This window comes from Oxyura jamaicensis, chromosome 3 (assembly GCF_011077185.1).
Source record: "Oxyura jamaicensis isolate SHBP4307 breed ruddy duck chromosome 3, BPBGC_Ojam_1.0, whole genome shotgun sequence".
Taxonomy (NCBI): domain Eukaryota; kingdom Metazoa; phylum Chordata; class Aves; order Anseriformes; family Anatidae; genus Oxyura; species Oxyura jamaicensis.
Window position 1 is genome coordinate 55,299,189 of NC_048895.1, and position 23,521 is coordinate 55,322,709.

Sequence of the window (23,521 nt, forward strand, 5' to 3'; positions counted from 1 at the left end):
GGCTGCCTGGAAAAATCCTTTGAGCCTCCTTCCTGCCGTATTACATCCTTTTGCTTCTCATCTCCAAGCCTGAGTCTGGATTTCAAGAAGAACATAATGGCTTTAGCAGTATTTCTAAACTTATGTCCTACAACCACTCCACATGAGCTTTTAGCACAAAGAAACTAGTAATGAAGCAGGCAACCTGAGCCTAATTCACTTGAAACCCTTCTTTGGGCACTCTAAAAAAAAACTTGTATGTCTGTCAAGCAAAGAGGAGATCAATGTGGCAACAACTCAGACAGTAAGAAACTCCCCATGGCACCAAGGTGATTAAATCAAAGCCCAACATGAAAAGCAATTCAAGATATTGCTGGGGAGGAAGCAACTCAGAATAATTCCTATCACCAACAAAAAGATCAAGACACAGTTAAGAAAACTTTGACAAGTGAAACTCTGCTTAACCCATGTAGGCAAGGCAGGCCATTTTTAAGATCCCTACCAAGTCCCAGCAGTATCCCAGGACAAAAAGTTAAGCAAGAAGTTTTTTATTGTTTCATAACAGTGAGAGGGGAGAGATAGCAAAGAAGACTGCATGACTTACACATGAAGTAAGTTTTTAAATGCACATAAGAGGCTAAAAATCCTAGACAGAAAGATGTAGCTTCCCAATCCACAGCTTCATGCCATAAAACTTTTGATTATACTTCTATGCCCAAGACTAACACACTTAAATCAAAAGTAGGGCCTTAGAGGACTTGTGTGTTCTGAAACATTACAGAACGCAAGGCTTTCATCTTCCTTTGTCTTAGGATGCATAGAATTACTAAGAAATTTGATCCAGAGGGGGGAAAAATAAATAAACATGCAGTTGAAAACACAATGCCATTTGCATTAAAAGGAAAATAGCTCCGTGAGTCATAGAGACAACAGAAACTGAAGAGTTTATTCCAGTGAATTACTGAATGCTAATTCCATGAATTCAGGCTGTTTGGGACAGGCTGTTATCTACATTTCCAACTGGGACAGAAAAGTGGAAGTAAAATTAAAGATGGACTGGAGAGAACTTTAAAATAAACTTTAGATAATCGTAAAACAATGGAGAGATACTGTACTAGAAGTTGCAGTAGTTAGAATGGGATCTCCCTTTCTTCAGTAGTGCCCTCAGGTCTTACTTTTTTTGTTTTCTGCTCCTTGAGATATCTCAAAACTAAATCAGGAGATCACGCTGTGGGACACTGCAGCCCTTTGGAGATTGTGCACCATACAGTATGTAACTTAGAAAATTACCCATCCATAAAACGGATTCAGAAAACTTTCTCTTTAAGGAGGCAGTGTTGCCAACCAAGTTGCAACATCTCTGCGCAAGACCTAAGACCTAGATAACATCCCAAGATGGCATTGCCTCAATCCCACTCTCACATAAACGCACGATTCCCAAGTGTGCTGGGTGCTGCATATGCACAGGTAACTTTTTGACTAAAGCTACAGCTTGTTGGTCCAGAATCCATCTCTGGTTGCAGCCAACAAGTTATCTTTGGAGTTGACCATCTACCTCCTGATATTGAACTGCTCTATTGTAAAACATCCCACGCTGAAGGGGAAAAGGAGGGTGGAATGAGGGTGTGGGTGGGTGGGGAGAACAACACATATGTCGCATACACAGCAAGCCACTGTGGATATTTTACATACTGATGCTTGAAAGAAACCCAATTGCGCAAGTTCATTGAACTATTTTATTATACAAGTGAAGTTTTGCAAGTTATTTAAAATACTATACAATTTATTTCCATAAGATAAAGGGCAGTAAATACCAACCTTTACACATATACATAGAGAAACCAGTACTTTGTGTGTTCCATATTGTCATTATGCAGCTCTAAACGCCTCTGATAATGCTCAGGAATGCTTTCTTCCTCTTTTCAAGGAGAGGTAAAGACCAGAGTCTCTTAAATAGCAGGTTTGCAGGTACAAACGCTAGTGAAGTATCTTTCCAAGTGGTGGCAACTAGCACTGTAATGGAGAACCCTAGATGGTATGCCTTTTTTCTTCAGTCACTGGAAATTCCAGGTAAGCAGCTAGTACACATAGGCAAACCAACCACCTAGCACAGAGGAGATAGGGGGTGGTTGAAGTGCTGCACCTGTACAGCACTTACTGTGAAAAACATGTATGCGGGCCTATTAAGGCTTCCTGAATTCACCCAAAGTGTCTGTATAGCACATGGACGTGCTTGTGCTGAAGAAATACAGCTGTCTTAACAAGAAATAATTGAAACAGTAGTAAGAATCAGACCAAGTCACCTTGGCTTGCATCCTCACTTCTGCAGATTCGTACGCTATTTCTGCTCCTCCACCACACACACAACTACTATTGTATTCGTAATAAAGAACAGACAGGCTTTTTGCCCTGAGTTACAATGTGCCTGCATGGATGGAGTAATTACATTTGAACCTTAGCAACCAGACCTGTTTATTGATGTTTATACCGATTAGGCATCTGGTAACAGGAGAAGCAATTTCACATAGCAGCATCGGGAAGGGCACTGAAACTGCTCCCTGTGCCTCTACCTTTATGTATTAGCAGCGTTCATTGATTCCAGGCCCACCCATAATGAGAGAACACTGCCAGCTCTGTTTGATGACAGCTACTGTGCTGCTAGTTGATAGAGTAACTATAGTTCCCTCAACTAAAATGTAATTTGGAAAAAAAATCAGCTTTGTTTAGGTAAAAAAATAAAAAATAAAAATAGATGCTCCAGAGCTCAGACCCCACCTGCTAACACCTCACTGTCTCCACTTCTCTGTCCTCCACAAGTCACTGAAGTCAACACCTAGTGGTTCAGGGACTGTGGAAGGGCGAGAACTCTGGGAGTATAAGTAGCTTGAATAGCCTGAGAAACCAGAGATTTGTTCAATTTATTATGTTATTCTTTAGTACCTATAAACACTGGCATATCAAGAGCACATCACTCAGAGCCAGTTCTACTTCTTCTCTGACAGAATAACGTGTCTAATGAATCAAGCTTCATCTAGGAACATATATGATGTGGTCCTATGTGACACAGACTAGGTAAAGAACAAATCCGGGCAATATGAATATTACAACTCACAAGTTGTACAACTAAATACTCCACGGTTTCTGTCAAGGCAGGACACCATGTTCTATCAAGCCAGCAATCTGTTCTCTCTGCTGCAGTGTTGCCAAAGCATGACTTCCAGCCTGACTGGACTCAGCACCTTCATCTTGCTGGAACACGGATTAGGGACATGCACTCTGACCTTGCCATGGCTGGCCAATGTCTTGAAAGTGGGACGTGTGTGGGATGGAGTGCAGTGAGTAAGAAAATGTGGTTAAGTACTCTCACAGTCCCTGAAGATGGAGCACACTCACAAGTCTGCACAGTGCATCCAATGGAAAACTAAAACTGTTTAGGATGCCAGGGCTAGAATTCAAAGATTTTGCTAAGTCTGAGAAATAGTTGCAAATGTTATATGTGGGAAGGTGAGAACGGACAAGAAATACACAAGGAGATGAACAAATTACAGACTTTCAAACAATGGGCTGTTTGCCCCAAACCAGCAGAACTGTAGACAAGGATGTGGTCTATTATTAATCCCCCCAAGAACAGCGTATTTCCTGGTGTGATGCTATTGCATAGAAAGAAAAACTGCATTCTTGTGTGTATTTGTCACCGGAAGCATTACTGAAGATGACTACTCTATTCTGCTTGCCTGGTGACTTGCCAGCTGGAATGCTGTCATCCACATTTGAATGCTTCTTTAGGAAGGAAACAAGTTCATCAAGGAAAGTCTGCACTAAACCATAGGTCAATTTTTTTCCCTAACCTATGAAAACTGGATTTGGATTGCTAGCATGTCACTGATCTCTTTTAAAGGGAAGCCTTCTGAAACATGAAGCATTTGCAGAGGACAGCAATTTTTAAACCCAAAAGCAGAACCAACAGGAAGACCTCCTCCCACCCCCAAACACTCTTATTTTGAAGACAGTTTACAGAAAAAGAAACAAGGACTGGTGCGGTAAGACATGGGGATTCTGTATAACCACTTCCATGGAGCCTCCAGACAACAAATTGAATTCTGTCCCCCAGGCATACACTTTTATTATTTAGAGGATCTCCAAAGCAGGATCTTCAAAAAGCTAAAACTAGAAGGCAAACTACAGACCTGCAATTTCTCCTCCGTGACAAGGAGAGAGGATCTGATTCCTAAGGAGGGGGCAGAGATGTATGGCATAACACTGAAGAAGGCCCTTCAGTAGGACTGACACACTCCTCCCTTCATCTCAAGCCAGAACCCTTCCTGCACTACCCTGCCCAACACCTGGTATTTTGGAGGGCAGCAGCCGCACACCAAAACAGTCCTGAGTATTCCCTTCCCCGCTGAGCGCTTCGGTGACAAGAGAGGAAACAGCCTCATCAGCTCACAAAACACGAGCAGGGAACGGCCTCACCGGCACCCACCTGACTGACGAGGTAAGCTCACTGCGCCCATTCAGCCGGCCCAGTTTCTCAGCATGCTGCACTAAATCAAAGAGACCTGGCTGAACCAAAGGCCGTGCTCCATTTCCAGTCTCATTGTGTTAAACGCTGCTTCCTCATGGCAAATAAATGGGAACATTAAGTCACGTTCCCCAGGAATTCCTCAGAGTTTATGAAGCAGAGTTAGATACCGCTGCACTTGCGGCAGGTAAGATTAGAGTTGAACAGGCTGGTCTTTGTTCTTTAAAAACCTGCTCTCCTTCCCGTGAGAGGGGAAAATACCACTGAGGGCAAATACAGGGGTATATAATAGTCTAGAGCGCTGGCAGTTTCAGATTGTTCAGCATGGTTGTTAGCCACATCTACTAGTCAACTCTAAGGCAACAGCTTGTACAACCATAACTTTTTGGTAGTAATCTTCAGTATTTATGGAGCAATAACTATACCAGCTACACTTAAATTAAGTTTCTTAGGTTTACTTAGGGCAATGGGAGTCCAGGTACTTGCTGCTTGCATGTAAGGTGAAAAAGCCTTATAGCTGTTTACATGGAGATTCTTGTGAAGACAGAAAAAGTACTTTGATGGGAAGCCAATAATAATTTTGACATGAAATTGGAAAGCTAAAGACTCTCCTCAATGAAGGATGAGGGTTATACAGATGGGCAGGAAAACCTTGAATACCAAGATCTGGTGAGTCATCTAGAAATTGAATTTTTAGCAGAGCAGGCTGAATTTTCAGGACAAAATCTACCACCCCAGCATACAGAGATTACAAGAAAGCCAATTTATTCAGTTTTATTTTGCTGTCAGGTCACTTGGCTCTTCTTTGTGAGATGGTGTGAAACTTTCCATACAATCAAACGTGAAAATAATCCTAGAACATGATTTCAAACTTTTTTAGTTTAAATATGCATAAGACCAGATGTCATACTAAATTACATGCCTATTTCAGTTTCCTTAACCAAAGCCTGATATATCTTCTATCAGCATACAATAAAACCGAGTAGCAGGCACCTTTGTGAAAAGCTGAGCAGCAGTCATGGCTGCACTTCATTCAGTTCTTAGTCTAAGGTCAAGCAGTAACACTCTGTATGCCAAAAGATCACAAACATTTCATGCAGGAGTGGGAACTGTGCATAACCCTACATACATTTCATCTCTAGTACCCTTGCTCCCAGAGGAATCCATCCCAGCTGCAGGCATCCAACACTGCCCGCCCCTGTTCAGGTAACATTTGCTCCTCAATGGAACCGCAAAGCCAAACGAGTGCTCTTTCCAGAAAGAAAAAAAAAAAAAATATTTCTTCACTAACCTAAACTTCCCTAACTCCTTCCTAACATGCAAACTGCATCATTCTGTCTCCAGTTATAAAGAAATTTTAAAATTGAGGCACTTTTTTTTTTTTTAATCTAAGATTACCTAGGGGCATCCATATGCTCTAACAAGACATAAAGCAACTTAACCCTGAAATGCCCCTAGATATTACTCTTAAAAAACCGCCTTTAAATTAGGGAGATCAGATGTTTTCCACAAAAAAACTTGATCTTACTTTCTCTGAGGGCAGCAGGGATGCTTTACTCTCAACACAGACCAAGTCAGGAACTAGTCTGCGGGCTTAAGGTGTTTTGTTGAAAAAAAGTAACAGTTGAAGTCTCTCTGATGCTATGTAATAGGAATATCTGAATACAAACATCAGATCTCTCTTTAAAGAACAAGCACTCATGACAGCAGACTCGTCATGGCACTGCTGCTTGGACGAGCCATCTGCCCCCAGTGAGTGTTAGGACGGATTTAAGAACACAGACTGCAGCAACAACAGGTCCTTCATACCTAAAGGATAAATACAGCAGGAAGCTGGAGGCCACTGGATCAAACTCCTCCATACACAGACTGTTTTGTCATGACAACTATCACATCCAATTAAACATAATGAAGTTGCAAACTAAGGCTTTACACATGAAGTTTAAAGAAAACCCCAGAACCAATCCTCATATAAGCCTCATCTCAGAGTCAGAATTCAGTAGGAACCAGAGTGTTTTTGTGGTCTTCCATCAGAAATACTAGCATGAGGCCAAGTGCAGATATTGATGTTTAAGCTCTTAACTTTTATTCTAGTTTCATAGTCTTTTTAAGTAACTTAACATCTCTAATGCTTATGTCAGTCAGCTACAGAACATGATCCTTCTGCAATCCCCACAAGAGAAAAGCAAAATATTTGAGTATCTCAGTCTTGATCCAGAACAAAAACAACACTTCATATCTACGCCGTTTCCAAATGAAAATGCCGAGCAGGCAGGCACCGATTTACACAGCAGCTGAATTTCACAGTACCAACTAGCAACAAACAGGAGCAGGGGCTGAAGGCCTGAACTACCTGAACAAAAGCTGCAAGAGCCTCAGAGCTTTCCATGAATACAAGCACTAATATTGGCACCTTTTATTCCAATGCTTATGCAGAGGTGTAGATTCTGGACAGCAGTATACATAAAGGATAACAATAATTCTTAAGAGTCAAAAATCTGAATGATACTCACCTCAAGACTGTGCAACAACAAAACCTGCCAGCACTCAACACTCTTCAGTAGACCCTGTATGAGCAGTACTAGCACGAGATACAATTGTTCTTTTGCAGTGGAAGAAGAGCACATCAGACTGCAGCAGAACAGGCTGTGTGACCACAAGGAGAGGCTGTGACTTAGTTTCTCAAGATTATGCTCTGAGAGCCTGAGAAGACCAAGAACCGACTGTTGTAAAAAAGTTTTCAACAGTAGCACTCTTCCCAGATGAAGACATCACAAGAGGCAAAACAGTATTTCCAGTTCATGTCCGGTGCAAGAAAAGCTTAGAGAATAACTAACTCCCATGCAGGGATCAACTAAGTGCGTTAGGACTTCTCAGTTTGGAAGAAACCTAAGAAAGGCTAGGACATAAAAGCACAAAGTCATGTCAGACATGGACAGAGTGGACAAGGACTAAGTGTTCACTGCCTGTAACAACAGAAAAAACAGGGTGCATCAAATCTGGTCAGTTCTGAACAAGAGAAATCAGTTCTTCAAACGGCGCTATAGCAAGGCGTTTTGTAGATAACTTCTCAAACATCGTGAAGGTTATCTAGGACAGCCTCACGGATGCTGGAGTTCACATGTTTTCAAGGGGAGACTGGACAAGTTCACAGAAATCCATTTAGTAACTCATTATATATGACCTTTAAGCCTCCAATACCTCAACAGGTCAGAGGAAAGCAATGGTGCGTATCTTTCAACACTCTTCCTCAGGCATCAGCTTTTGGCCAACAACAGAGGCACAGTGTTAGGCTGGAGGGGTTTTCTGCCTGACCCAGCAAGGCCAGCCACATTCTTATAGAAGTCAAAGTGCAGGAAGAACATTAACTGCATTCGCTTAAGGAGAAATAGCAGTGCAACATGTCACACCAGCCCAGGTAATGATGTGTGCTTGTTCATCATTTTACTTATGAATCCATTTGTCAAAGAAGGATTTATTGATTTGATACCTCGCCCCTCTGTTTTACCTGCTCTATAATCAGGTTCTTTCACTTTATCTCGTGGACTTCGGTGGAACACATCACATGGCATTCACGAAATTTATGAGCAGGATTATACGATGTGATCGCCTACGATAGCCTGACAGCCTGATATACGCCCAACCCGCTGCAGTGCTTACACTTCCCAACCGGGTACTTTAAACAGTATGCAACAGGTACTGTTTGCTCCCAGATAAAGGTAGGCCACTGCAAGTCCTGGAATGTCAGCTAATCTCAAACAGGTTGCTCTTGCAACATTATAGGTAATACAGGAAAAGTTCGAAAGATTGGTGAAATACCCCTGTCTGACTCCTATAAATGCTTATGGGGTTCTGAGATGAAACTTCACAGGAGGCCCTTCACTACTGAAATGTGATGTCAAACGTAGGTCCTAGTGATTCACAGATGGGGCACAAAAAGTGACTTTGGAAACTCTGCCTTCAAGGCTGCATCAGTTTTAAAGGGGAAAGCTATTTTCCCCAATACTAAGATTACTATACATTAATTATGCAAACCCACCTGCCAATTTATAACACATACTTTGTGGATCAGGAACATTATATAACCACTTCTCTCTACAAAGGCAAAAAGTTAAGCCAGCTAAGCTTTTATAATTAAAGTGTATTCAGCAAGATGTTAAAGAATAACTTGAGCTCCCACAAAGAACTCTCAAGTGGCTGCAGTATGGACTGTGAAGTCCTCTGCTGGCCTAGTCGGGCTAGATACCAGCAACGCAGTACAAGCTTGAGATTCTTCAATCCCCACGTCTTCAGACATACCTGCTCTGTGTCTCTGCTGGTCTCCTGACAGAGCTGAGCAGCTCTGCTCTGCCCAATATTCATCAACTGGATGTCCACACACATCCTATGCTGAGGTTAGAACTGCCACAGCGAACGGGGATATTTCCATGATATAAATCAAGAGAGGAAGAGACTGCATTAGTGATGTTGCTCTGTTTTACACAATAGCGAGAGCACTTGCTCATGGAATCTGGAGGGAGAATCAACTGCACGGTATCTTCTCGTAGGGCAATTCCATACTGACATCTCAAAGCTAGCAGAAGGCTATGGAACTTGCCTAAGTGGTCCCAAATACAACAGTTGTTGGTATTAAGCAACAATTTGTCCTCCTCACTCAGGAGCAAAGTCCTCAGTTTTAATTCTGACTCAGGATTTTAATTGACAGCTGACAGAGTCAGGTGCTCATCAGTCCCAGCCGAGCACATGCTACTCATGCTCTCTCAACGATGAAAGTTGATGATACTTTCCATTGTGAAGCAGGGACTAGAAAGAGAAACTAAATCTGGACCTGAACAAGTGAGCACTATGGAGGCAATATCATTAGCAGTTACACCAGGCTAAGCCTTCTTTCTAGGCTCCCACAGTAACAATTTTCTCCCCCTCCTAGAAGGAAAAAAATCCTGTGCATTGCTTGGTAAAATCCTGAGACCTCATCTGCTTCAGCAGAGAGATGCATTTCTCAGCTCACAGACTAAGCGTTACCTAATGCTGAAACCAGGTTTCAAAAACAAGAACACAACCCAGCCAAGATGTATTACTTAACAGTGTGCAGCGTGGTTCGGTGATCTTAGGCAGCACTGCCTTCCTTCAAGGTCAATTGAGTGATTATGGGATTTACAGTGCGCATAAAGCTCTTCGGACAGAGTGCCAAACAAGAATGACACTGATACAGGAGTCTTCAATGGTCATCAAGAAGATTTATTCTCAAGAAGTCCTGGTTTATCACTGTATTTTATTTTTTTAATTCATTTTTAGGTGCGTGTGTGGACAGAGGAGGATGGTCATGTGGGCTGAGGAAGAACAGAAGACTCAACTCCCCCCTGTGCCCTTTAAGAAAGCTAAGAAATTCTTTAAGTACTAGCTAACATTAACAGTTAACACCCTTGGTTTCTCTGCAGCAGCTAGAGAACAAACTGACCTCAGAAATGCTTATTCAGCTCATACAGTAATTTGGGTTTTTGGCACAATTGTGAGTTCTTTCTCTTACAATTTCAGCCGTCTGTGAACTACTCCCTACTTTTACTATTAATAGAATCCTTCACCTTCCTTTTGCAGCCATGGCTGGGACTTTGCACACATGGTAAATATAAACTTCTTTACTTTTTGCACGAGATTATACACCTCCTGGTACCGAGTACACTAAATACCGTATCATCTGATGCACTGCAATTTGTGCTTACAAGGAAAGGCAAAAATCTTATTACTGACTAAATGTAAAGCTATCCATAAGCTAAGAGTATTTTAATTACTTGTGAGAACTTATGGTTATGATTTTTTAAATTTCAGTATGATTATAGCAATCTGATGAGAAGAAATTGAAGATAAAATATACGTGCAGTTAGAAGATACACAGTCAAGAACAAATTGGGAAGATCTGGGAAGTACCAATAATTACTATTATTTGCATTTTTACTGAATTCCTGTTGCTACACTCATCTCTTGACAAGCTTCTTGAATTGTAACGCCAAGAAGTGCTCACAGACAGCAAAAGGCTTGGCAAAAGACTTGCATGCAGTCTTCCGTTCATTTTCAGAATGCATGTAAATTCAACAGCAAACAGGTACGGAGGACTTGTCTAACCACTTAATACCAAGCAAACACTAGCACATTAATAATAACACAGGACTGGGAAAAACCTTTTGAGTCATCAGTTCCAGTTCTGCACTCCTACATGCAGGAACACTTAAACATACCCTTGTCAGACTCCATCTTTAAGAGCATTAAATCTTGGAAGAGTCTCCTAATAAGACCAAGGGAGAGGGGAGGGAGATGACAGGTGAAGGAAAAGCAACCAAAAACTTAACTGGTCTAGTGTTTAAGAGTCTCCTAAACCACAAGTCTTGCTTAAAGCAGTTCTTCCTTTTCTTTGGCATTTAAAACCTTTATTTTAAAGGTGAGTGCAGGTAACTTAATTCTACCAGGCTAAACTAGCCCAGCATTCTTTTTGTGAGGAGGCTTTCTGCTTCCAGTCATCCCCAAAGCCTTTTGTAGGTTCTGCTTTGAATTTGTATTTTCTGGACAAGGATGAAAATGGTAATTTATCTTCTATGAAAGCTACCACTAGCACCTTCTATTAAAGCTTTCCATTAGAGAAACCCCTCCAACTATAGGTCAATGGACAAGACAGCCATTCTTTCAATGGCCAATCCACACCCTTTTAGCCCATATAGTGAGGGACCTTCTTCCACCCTTCCAAGTTTAACCATTGATATGTGACTTTTATTAACTTAGGGCCTTTACATCCCTTTATAAGGTAGCCCTCTGCATCACCAATACCACCACCACGGCATTGACAGATTTCACTAAGTATGCTTGGCTTTCTGAACACAGGCTGGTAGTAAACGTATCAGAAAAGGGTACCTCTCGGTATTATTCACATGTATGCTCTTTAGCACCAGACACTATTAAATTGCATTTACTGCTGTCTTCTCTTTAGTGTTATACACATGCACACAAGTTTGTGTGACACTACACTAAATATTCTGCTGCAAAGCTGACTTTGTTTCTTCTAAGGCTTCTTTTCCTAAGAGATTTTCTAAGAAAAAATCCACCTTCAAAAACAGTAACAGAGAATGCCAATAGGTCAGATCAAATTAACAGGTCTATAGAACAGAGATCACATTTCCTTCTCCTCCTGTAAGTAACGTTCATTAGTCCGCAGCCCTGCGATTCTATTTATTTGATTGGTTTGCAAAAGGATATAATTCAGCTAAAACACCATCTATATAATGAGTGAAACAGAAATAAACTGGAATCATATTGATATAGGAAAAATGCAGTGAGCACATAGGCACTCTAGTAATGAGCAGATATATGAGGCTGATCAAATAAGTTTATTGAGCATTTCACTTGTTTTCAGATAACAAAGCAAGATGTGGACAAGATGACATCTCCTGTACTTTTGTATGCAATAATTCACCATTTGCAAAACCTAATGAACTACGGTACAAATTAGATGGAAATTAAGCATCTGAACTGCTGATTACCTCCCAGTTAAAAACCCTTATGAACTGGGAACCAGAAGTTATACATATAATAGCTTACCTCAGATATCTTGTTGTTACATAACTGCTATACGTAGCAGAATGCCTCTGTTAAATTATACACTAACACTTGCCTTTATTAAAAAAAAGTTATTTTCTGGAAGGTTGCTAAGATTTCTTTTGAGCACTGTAGACGTGCATCAGATCCAACTACTTACAACTAAACGCTACCACTGTGAAAGACTAAATTCCAATCATGATCTGTAAGTTTCTTAGTGCAAAATTTGTGAAAATAAAAGCTTTATACAAAGGTTTACCTTAGTTTTCTTAGGGGTAGGGAGAAGACAATTGACAAAACTTTGCTTCTTGCTAAGAAATAAAAATTTTAAGATGGCAACTGATGACTAGCTTGTCAAACTATACCCACATCAACATGAGATCTGCCAAACAACATTGTATTTACTTATGCCAAGCTGACAAGACACATGCAAACAGTTTTAAGTTGCAAGCATTTAGTACCCATCTATTCAACCTACCAGAAACTAAAACCGCCTCCCTGTGTTTCCACAGAGTTCATACTATCATTCCTCACACATGCCAAAGGCTGTTATGCTCTCTAAGCAGAATTCTGCCTTCAGAGTGACATCTTTACATCCTTTCCACGGCACCCTTCAAAATGTCAGGAATCCTTTTAGCTGTACTGATAGCAAACAAGGTGGGTTGGACGGTCACAAATTCACTATCTCAGTCTGAAGCAGTCAAATTAAATTGTTGTATTAAAATAATCGTGGCAAAATTCCCCTTTTCTGTTTCCAGTCCAGTAGCAGTTAGCCCCACTGAACAGAGAGGATTAAATGCAGATTGCAAAAAAAAAGCGCTTACGCTATACAAACTATTGACAAAGAGTCTCCTCCATGAATTCCAGCCACCAGGTCACATCTCAGAAATTATCTGGGCTTACAATATTCACCTTTGTTATTCCCTGGTGAGTCAGCCAACAAACAAACAAACATTACCATCTGTGAAGGAATAAGAGCATACCCAGACCAGATAAAATGGGCTCTTTTTCTTTTTTAAGAGATTAAAGATTTTTTCCACACTTATCCACAGCTTCCAGTACAACTTAGTCCTAAACTAAATTGTGCTTTTCAAGAACGCACCCTGGAATTAGCAAGTGACTGATAATACCAGGAGAGATCATCCACACACAAACACGAAGTATTATGTCCCGTGCTTCGTAAATTTCCTATTTTCTCCCTCACCTGCATAAGGGCCCTTGCAATATACTGTTATATGCTGCAATACGTCATCTCCTATTGCCTAAATATATCCAGAGAGACAGAAGATTTAGCATTTCGTAAGAAGACTGGGTACATTATTATTTTTTTTGGAAGTTACAGGAACTACAGCACAAGGTAATTCAGGCACTCCCGTTTGGGGAAAAAGTAAGTTGAACCAAGTTTAGTGCTATGGTGGTAGAACACCCATTGCTTATGACCATAAAGATAAGCTTGCTTACTCCCATTCCGCAGGGCGTAGCTAGTAATCACGTTACTCCTTTACTGCACTGCATTTTAAGAGGCACTGCCTCTGTTGTAAACAGAGGGCAACAACAAGCTGCTCTGATTATGGTCTCCGGGGTTCAGAAGCACGTCTGCCCCGGCGAACACCCACAGCTCTGCGTTAGGCGGGTAGCCCCGCCAGAGAATTACTGCTTCTAACTGGCGGAGCGTGGCAGGCGTTCAGGACAAAACACAACAAAAAACACTAGCTAACCTCGGGGGGAGGTAGCTTAAAAAAAAAAAAAAAAAAAAGAAAAAATAAAAAAAAAAAAAACAAGTTTGAAGACAGATAAGTCTGTTCAATTAAAAAAAGTTACTTGTTTTTGCCTTCCTTTTTTAATAATGACTAGTAGAGACTACCTAGCAACAGGCCCCCCAGTAGCACCGCGGCAAAAGGCATTAATACGCTGGAATTTAGCTTTTAATCGCCAAGATGCTGAGTTTCCCCTACGCTTTCCGATGCACGTTTCGCGCAGACAAACGCACTCCGATAGCGAATGGACACCAGGGCAGTTCTGCCATCCCGGACAAGCGGAGAAGCCCCAAACCTCTCCGTCTGAGAGCCCCTGGCGGGGGCTGCACACCCCCGAGGAGGCAGGAGGGCAGCGGCGAAGGGCTCCGTGTCGTTCCGGACCGCGCCCCCCGCTCCCCGTTAAGCCGCCGCGGTGCTCCCGGTGCCTAAAGCTTACCGGCTTCGGCATTTTCAGCGCTCTCGGTGCTTCCCCGGCTCGAGAGGGACACCACGCTCATGCAGCAGCTGCCGAACACCCTGCGAGGAGGAGGAGGGGTTGAGGATGAAGAGGAGGAAGGAGCCGCTCCCGGCCACGGCGGCAGCGCAGCCCACGAGTGCGACGCCGGCCGCCCGGCGGCGGTTAAGTACGCAGGTGGGGCCGCGGCGGTGACTCACCACCGCCGGCCATTACCCGCCGCTCCCCCAGCGCCCTCCGAGCTGTAGGGCTGGCCCCGCTCCGGTGCCCCACGGCAGAGAAGGGGGGAGAAGAACCCGGCCCCTCCAGGGGATCCCGGCCGCCCCCGGGCCCCCCCCCCCCCCCCCACCCCCCCCCCCTCCCCGTCGAAGCGACGAGCAACAGGTGCCTGCGGGCGGGGTGGCGACGCCGGGCGGCTGCGTTTTGCCCGGCGGCAGCGTTTTGCCCGCCGGGTTGCCGGAGCGGCTCCGTCTCCCCCTCCTCCTCCTCGTTCCCCTCCGTGCCCCTCGCCCGCGGGCGCTGCCTCCCCTCAGCCCCCCGCGGGGAGCCCCCGGCCCCCTGCCCTGCCACAACATGGCCGCCGGGCCGCGCCCCGCCTGCACCTGTGTCCCCACAGTTAGTGTGCTTCCCGAAGTCCAAAATCAGGAGGTGGGATTACTTGAGAACATGACAGGTTTGGGTGTTGAAGCACGTTTTCAGCAAGAAATGAACGTTCGAAAATCCAAGCTCAGAAAGTAGAAAGCAACAGGACTAATTCAGTTGGCCGTTGAGACCAAAAAAAGATTGTGCAACCGGCCTAACAATTCATAGACACGCGAAGATGACACGCAGTCCGTGTCTCTGCCCCTTGTTCCTTCTTCATCCATAAACACGCTCCTGCAGATAAAGTATCGGTGAGGCCTGCGGGAGCTGTGGGCCTCCTGCAGCATCTCCTCGCTTGGCTGGGCCCGAGAGCAGCTGGTATTTACATAGTCATGGGCAACAGCGTGTAGGACGCGGCTCTTCCGCTGTGCCGGCGATGGCATGTAGCTGAGGTTAAGGAAACCATGCAGCCTGCACCCCAGCCGCTGCCTGCAACATCCCCATTTCAGGCGGCCTGCGGCTGTTTGGGGAGAAAAGGCATGGGACGAGAATGGGGAGCTGCAAAGGAAAGTGAGTAACAGCCAGCAAATGGAAATGATACAAGCCAGGGGAGACCCTGAAAGATATCAAGGGCTGGTAAGAAAAAAAGACACCCCTGTGTTTTCAGGTCCTGCATCAGAAAAGATCCAAACGGTGTCCTCACGGTGTCCTCCCTCACAAACTGCTCCAGGCAGCAACTGGAAGTGACACATTCAAATGAAAGAAATGTTACTGCATCAGGTCTGTCAGAGAGAGGGGAGGGGAGCAGAGCTGGAGACTGGCAGAATTTGCGGCCGTGTTCCTTTCCTGCTGCATGATCCCAGGGGATTAGAAGCGGCTTTACTGTCAAAACTGAGCCAGCGGCGTGACAGCTTGTAACAAGCAGGTGAGAAGAAATAGTGTAAGCTAAACAGCTTCTAAGAAAGGTTCATGGGATAAAACATCCTTGGGGAACAGATACGGCCTCCATTTTCAGATGGAACAAATCCACTGAGATGTTCTTCCATCATATTAACTTAATAAAATATGACTTATGAGGATATTTTCTGTACTCTTTTTTTTTTTCTTTTTTTTTTTTTTTTTTTTTTTTTAAGCAATAAGTTGATGCTTATTCAGTAGGATGGATTCAGTAGGGATTTAGTAGGATGGTACTGGACAAGGGGCATGGACCAGACCAGAATATCACTGTTTTGGGTAAACTGCCAAGCACAAGAAACGGCTGTTCCAAGTAAGAAATACTTAAAAGAATCCAGTTTTTGTAGCTTTCACTCAGAAACCTAAGTAGTGTTTTTGGATTATTTTTATTTTTATTTTTTGGGGGGGGGGGATACATGGATGCAAAAGATGCATAGATGAGATATTTTTATTCCTTAGTGTTAACATCCAGATTTTGTCTTTTTTTTTTTTTTTTTTGAAAAAAAGAAAAGCCAAAATATGTTTGTGTCTGCATACCCTAGAAATGGGATTTTGCAGAGATTTAAGGGGAAGCCCATTTTGATCCAGGGAGATTTCCATTCCCCAAATCTTTTCCTGTCTGAAGCTCAGCATGGGCTCGGAAACCATCAACCCGGGGCTCCATATTGGAGTGATGCCTCATTTAAGAGATCCTAATCTCTTCAATGACTTGAATCAGTCAGGTAAGCTTGTTTCCATGTTATTTATGTACCCAAGCTTAACCCCCTGAATTTATATTATGCTTACCATCGCTTCCTAATCACACAGAGGTAGAGGCAAAAGGAATTTAGATGACTAATAATTAAGTGTGGCAACATACAATCTTTAGGTTCCTGTTTGCCACAGCACCTAACCCTGTGCCACTCTCCTACAATCACCTGCAATATATGGGGAAAGATAGATACCTCAATGGTATCCATAACTACCAGCTTACTCAACACCACTCCACCCAAACGCAACCAACAAGAACATGTTGAATGGATACAGGCAGAATTGTCTTCTGTGGAAGGAGCGAGAAACAACTGACAGGTTGAAGCAGATGTTACAGACCCTTAGCTTCCTTCTTGGGCTTTTGCCTTGTGTGAAGTACATTTTCAAACCACCTTGGCTACAGAGCACCAGTGACTTACTAAATCTCAGTTTGGCAGGGTACCAAGGTGTCTCTGTTACAGTAAGAAACTCTCTTCTGTAGCCGATTTTCTCTTCTGTAGCTGATCCCTGATTTTCTTCCTTTACCTTTCACTCCCCACCTCCCCCAAAATGGATGGAAAGGAATATAATGTTATCCCCTTCTTGTCTTTTATATAAAAGTCTATTCATCCTTTGCAGATGCAGTGCAGCCAGTCTAGCTCCTGTTTCCAGAGAGGGGATGAAAGCCCTCTGTTCTCTTGCTTTCTGGAGGGTGTCCTGACAGCACACTGAATTTTTGGAACATGGGCATCACGTATAATACTGACAAGCATTGTCTAAGATTGCTTATGGACTGAATCCCTGTTGGAGTCTGGGTGGGGAAATGCCAGAGCAGTCATGAAATCAACTCCCGTCAAAAAAAGCCTAGGGCAGAAATAGCAATATGAAAAAACATACAAATGTAGAAGCTGGGGGAATTTTCATATGAAAAATCTATGGTTATTTCTAGATGTAGGCATTGGCTAAGCAGGAGAGAGTTTTTATAGCCACCCTAACTACAGCATTTTCTGTCAGATCTCACAGTCAAGCATAAGACCCAAATCAAAATGAAGCCTTTAAGTTACAGGATTAAGAGCCGCTCTGATCCAACACTTAACCTTTATTAAGAGGATAGCATTACTAACAATTTACAGGAATTACTAAAGCAGAGGAGGTGATGAAAGGACCTAGATTGCTCAGCAGGTCAGTAGCAGATCCCAGTTTCTGTTTTCTTCCCTGTAACAGCTCTTGTGCCCTACTGCCCTCTAACCAAACTGCATTTTAAGAACCTAATCAAGCCTGCCTTCCTTTTTTTTTTAAAGAAAGACCCATTTAATTTTGCTGTTCTACTTAAACTTACCATTATAAAGTGGCTTTTGCTTAACAGGTTTGGCGCCAGCCCGGTTTTAGTCAAAATAAAACTTCCTAAGCTTGATCATCCCGGAACTGGGAAATATGGAATCTTGTGTCCTAAAACCACCATTCTTGGTTGCTCATGCAAAATCAGTGGTCTCAACAAGAGGCAGACTTGAACTCCTCCTTTCTACACATAAGAAGCTTTATCCAGGTTTAGAATTTTTGGCAAGGCATGGTTAGAAGAGTTTTGCAGGTGATTTCTTTGCATTTTTACTCCAGGGCTTTTTTATTAACTGGAAATTTAGAGTAGCTAACTCTGTCCTCTTGACAACTCACAGGCACTCAGTATAGCAGGTAAAAGGAAGGGTACCACATTCCAAGCCACTTTATATAAGGAGATTTGCTCTCACCTAGGACAGTCAAGAGGATGATTTTCTTTGTCAATTGCAACAGCTGTGGGAGGAAAAGGAATTGTAATGTATTGACAATAGCTTCTCTTTCATCATGCATGACTGTGAATAGGCAATTTATTCCTCATTACAATTCCTGAAATATTGGCATTAGAATTCCTGAAATGTCACACTTCAGGAAGTGTGGCTAAGGATCTAGTGAGTTCTACTTCTGCCTGAACTGAAAGCTGCTTCCTCATTACCCACACTGAGCTTATTGAAAACCCAACAAATTCAGGTCACCGTGGACCAGCATTTTCTGTCAAAGCACTGTCGACATTCTCCAGGTTTCTTTTGAAGGGGATATACAAGGTAAAAGAGCTCAAAGCTTGTTCCTTGTTTTAGGCTGTTCCTAAATGAGAAGCTTCTGCCAAGTTCATTCAATGCATTTTTCCAGTAAGTGTGGATTCCCACAAGTCCATTTTGTACTAAGAAATGGTGAGGCGAATGCAGGCCTGGAAATAAACCCCGTTAAATTATCTAATAGTTACATGCTGGAAGACCCATATCTTTGCACTGATTTTATTTTCCAGCTGCACCCATAAGTATTTCTTGATACTACATTACCCTCTGGCTGACCATCATGGAGCTGTATGGGGACATGCTAAGTAAAGGCAGCTTTACACATACATGTGATCAGGGAAGGAAAATCTATGGTAATGGTCTCTGTAACTGAAATCCACAGTGAATTATTGATCTTAACAACAAAGATAAACAAACAGAAAAAGTAATGAGAGTTTTCCGAATCTATTGAAGGAGAACAATCACATCACAAAGCATTGTTTAAAAATGTATAAAGTGACAAACGAAATTCATGATGTACTGAATTTGTGGAGATTATACCACACGTGTAAATCCAGCCATGTTTGTCCAAGACTTGAAACAAATGGAAACTAGGGGCAACACAGCTTTTACGTCTCAAAATGAAATAATGATCTTAATGCATACGATAAGAAAGGAAAGAGGAAGGGAGTTCCCCTGGATAGGTAATCTCTATTTTACCTTGATATCTTCCTTTGTGCTTTTATATTTGGAGTCTGATTAAAAGCACAGCTTGGTGCCATATATTGCAAATATTCCCTGCAAGTCTGAACTCTTTCTACAGGGACCAGCTCTTTCACTGTTCTCTCTCTCTCTCTCTCTCTTTTTCTTTTTTAACATCAAAACAGAGATGTATTAAGACAGTGTTGACAAAAAGAGCAGGTCAGATAATGTTGACTAACCTAGTTCATGTGCTTCACAAATGTAACACAGATGTGTGCTTACAGCAGGTGTTAGTAGTAAAAAAGGTGGAGGCTAAAATAGAGCACTCACCGACTGATATATAGAAAAAAAAATAATCTACATACCAGAGGATTTTTTTTTTTTTTTTTTTTACTCCAAATTGTTTTATAATTGTATATACTGCTGGCCTTAAGTTGCTCCTACTGTGGGGATGAGTCTGTAAGAGTTCAAAAATACAAACAATAAGCTATTTCAACTTAACTAAGAGCACCAAAATTCAGAATTTCAGGGCTAAAATAAGCATGCAGAATAAAATTTACAATTAATGGATATGAAGTACATTTTCTTTTCCTGTGATATCGTACTGACTCACAGCTTTTAAGATCAGAAGGACCATGTTGTTTGACTTTCAGCATAAAGTAAGCTGTTGAGTTTCGCCCAGTGATTCTCAAATCAAGCCTATAAAATTAGAAAGGCCTTAAATCTCAGACTCAAGACTGAGTGACAGGGATTCTGACGCCTTTCCAGTTCTCCATGGCTAAATGCTCTTTCAGTATAAGTTGTGGAAGTTGTTTGCATTGACTGGTGCTTGTATTTCTCATTCCACTCCAGAACATGCATTATCAATAATGCAATTTTCAGTTAGATACTGAGCCAGGATAAAACATCTAGCATGGTTCTTGCCTCACCTAAGTCAGTAATACACGTTGTGCCATTTAATGTCTGCTATGACATTTAATGTCTGCTATGACAATGCAAGATTGTTTTCCATCATTTTTTCTAATTTAAACTGGATTAATTGTGTGAGGCAGAGGTTACTAGGTAAAGCTCAGAGGGTCCCAATTGTCACTCTGCCCTATTTTTCCACTCAGGACCATCTCTTTCAGATGGTTTCTCCATATTTTGCCTAGTCTCAAATATTTAAAAGCTGTATACAACAAGACTTCTCCCCTTTGAACATTATATACTAGGTTTACTTTGTAGCATAAGATTGGTTGGCCTTAAAAAAATGAATCAAATAACAAGAGAAATAGATAACAAGTAATATTGGGGTTGCTGTTTATTACTGGTATTACATTGACCTCACTACTCTGCATCACTTGCTTCTGCTGTAGAAGAAAGCATTTCAAAGCAACATTTGCCCCTCTGTACAAAAAGGACATTGAGGCCCTGGAACGTGTCCAGAGAAGGGCTACGAAGCTGGTGCAGGGCCTGGAACACAAGTCCTGTGAGGAGCGGCTGAGGGAGTTGGGGTTGTTTAGTCTGGAGAAGAGGAGGCTGAGGGGAGACCTCATTGCTCTCTACAGCTACCTGAAAGGAAGGTGTGGGGAGCTGGGGGTCAACCTCTTGACACAGATAAGACAGTGATAAGATTAGAGGGAATGGCCTCAAGTTGCACCAGGAGAGGTTGGGGTTGGAAATGAGGAGACATTTTTTCTCAGAAAGAGCAGTCAGGCATTGGAATGGGTTGTCCAGGGAGGTGGTGGAGTCACCGTCCATGGGGATGTTTAAGGAAGGGTTGGACCTGGTGGTTAGGGACATGGTTCAGTGGGCGACATTGGTAGTAGGGTTGGACCAGATGATCTTGAAGGTCTTTACCAACCTTTATGATTCTATGAGTAGGAGCAAAAGCTCTTTCTGCTTCACTCAGACTGCAACTGGCCAAAGGCAATTCAGTCTGCACAGGGAACAACTAATGCAGAATCAGAAGAGAATATAAAGTAGGTTTTCTTGCAGGTAAAGGAAGGCAATTTTGACCTTGGTATATCACGAGTAAGACACTAAGCTGGAGGCTGAAGTACAAGAATCCTTCTGTCTCTTAGGAAATCCTCTGTTTGCTCTGTGATAACACAATAATGTTGAAAACATGCAGGCACTGATAAATACGTAAGACTAAATACAAGGCAGGTATAAGCAGGGTGACATTGCTAAACAAAGCAGAACACTGCTTACTTTCACCAGACCCAAATTCTAACTCTGATATTTTGTAAGGACTTACCTGGACCTCAATTAAATATTCATTCATGGGAAAAAGCTATTTGTGTTTCATAGCAAACAGCTCATATACAATTTACAAATGGATACATATATCCTTAATTAGTTTTCAACAAGCCTGCTAAACAGTAAGGGCAAACTAAATTCATTTTATTTAAAGGCTGCAGATACAGTCACCTTATCTAATCAGTTCCAGCTGCCTTAAGGCCAGTAACTCAGAAACAAAGAGGCTACCAAACCCAGTAACTTCTGTGAGGCCTCACTGGAGGAGAAGGGGATCAGGTTGATTATTGCTCACCTGCTGCACTGAGGCATTCAGGTAACCTGAAACAAAGGGAGTTTTCAGTGCTTCCCAATGACACACCTAGTTTGTGAAGTAATTACCTCTGACGCATGACACAAAAGGTAAACACCAGAGTCTTGTAGCGTGTTGGCTAGCAACTCCTTTAAACACTTCAGAAAATAGTATCATTATGCTACATTTAAAATAGCAGGTGAATTTCACCTGTCTGCAGTAGGTAACTCAGGACCTAGGTACTAATTGAGTACCACTTGGACCTTTGAAATAGAATTGGAGTGCTGCCTAAGATGTAACCAGTATTTCACACAAAGTTGATTTGCTCCTAGGCAAAACAGAGCTCAGCTCTGTGTTTCACTTACTAATGTGTTGATTATCTTTAAAAGGTTGCATGATGAATTGTTTGGTCTCTTTTAATAAAAGACAAAAGTAAGATGAGGGGGGAAAAATCTATTTGATTACACATAGCATGTAACCTTATGATCACCTTTTGTGCCATGATTTCCTCCGCGTGACCTCCCAGCCATTGCTAGCAATGCCTCTGGAGTCAAATTTGCTGGTCCATGGCTCTGTTTTGACCTTCAAGCACTTACAGTGTGGGAGGAGAAGGGCGAGGTGCTACTGGACTCCAGAAACAGGGTGTTGTGTCCCTCTATCTGGTCTCAGTTGAGACTGAGGATCTGCTGACCCCAGAGCTGATGGTCCATGAGCTAATTGGCATGTTTAATTACCCTGCTGTGGTAATAACACTATAGTTGCAGCAATCAAACATGAAGTAGAGTCTGTATCCAAGAAGTTTGTCTGTTTTCCCCAGTGTCATTTGGCCTTGCAGATGTTGCATTGCGTGTCTTAGCACAAACATGTGTCCATTAGAAACCATCGTAGACTTGCCTTGGATTATCTCCAAAGCCAGCTGCACCTTGATCCTTGATCTGAGGAAGACCAGGAGCTCAAGAGCTGGAACATCTTGTAAACGTGTGAAACATGTTGGCCCAAAGGCATGCATACATGGTTATGTCTGGCACTTTCCTGTGAGAAAGTGGGTTGCCTTGTGTTATCCTCCCTGACTGTGGTCTCTCTGCCACTGCAAATGAGGAGTGAGGTCGAAGTACAGTGTCAGCCATAGCTTTTTTTGCAGAGGTCATTTCTAAGGCCAAACACTGTTCTCATGTGGATGTGGTTAATGTAAGGGCTTTGTAGTAGGCCACACCAGGTAACATGGCCTGGTTTTGACACAGCATATTGAAACGCAGACACCCTAGGTGTGACCTTAGTTCAGAGTGTCTGAGTGCTCTGGGCCTGGGGCTGTGAGGTAGCTTCTTGGCTACTGTCTGTGGGAAATTGGTCTTTGAGGCCTGTTGGTGAGAGCCTGCGAGAAGGGCTCAGCCGACTCCAGGCAGACACGGCAGTGCAGGCCTGCGGGGCACTTCTGATGCCCAGCTCGTGGCTGCTCTGCAAGGCAGGGCAGCAACACTGAGAGTGGTGGAAAGACCAACAGTGACCTAGGTTCACTTCATCTGCCTTATGCTATGAGACAAAATGCCAAATGGCCCTTAGATACGACAACAAAACTGGGTGTGCATGTGCAGCTGATTCACGGGGTGGAGTAAGAGCTGGATGTGCTCGCGAGGAATGCCACCCGTCCTTACGTGGGGACCCCTC

The 23,521-nt window shown here is 42.7% G+C and overlaps 1 protein-coding gene and 1 long non-coding RNA gene across 2 annotated transcripts in view; both read right to left on the reverse strand.

Annotated features, from left to right (window-relative positions):
* Positions 1-14,520, reverse strand: part of EZR (ezrin) — a 37,967-nt gene extending 23,447 nt beyond the window's left edge. The window contains exon 1 of the mRNA XM_035321895.1: positions 14,276-14,520. Coding sequence (XP_035177786.1) covers positions 14,276-14,287 — 12 coding nt within the window. The 5' untranslated portion in view covers positions 14,288-14,520. The remainder of the gene's footprint in view (positions 1-14,275) is intronic.
* A 924-nt stretch (positions 14,521-15,444) lies between these two features.
* LOC118164387 lies at positions 15,445-21,689 on the reverse strand. The gene is made up of 4 exons (XR_004749469.1): positions 21,566-21,689; positions 19,692-19,783; positions 16,854-17,031; positions 15,445-15,612 (listed from the first exon to the last, which is right to left on the reverse strand). It is a non-coding gene; the product is annotated as an uncharacterized LOC118164387 (long non-coding RNA).
* Between the last annotated feature and the right edge of the window lie 1,832 nt (positions 21,690-23,521).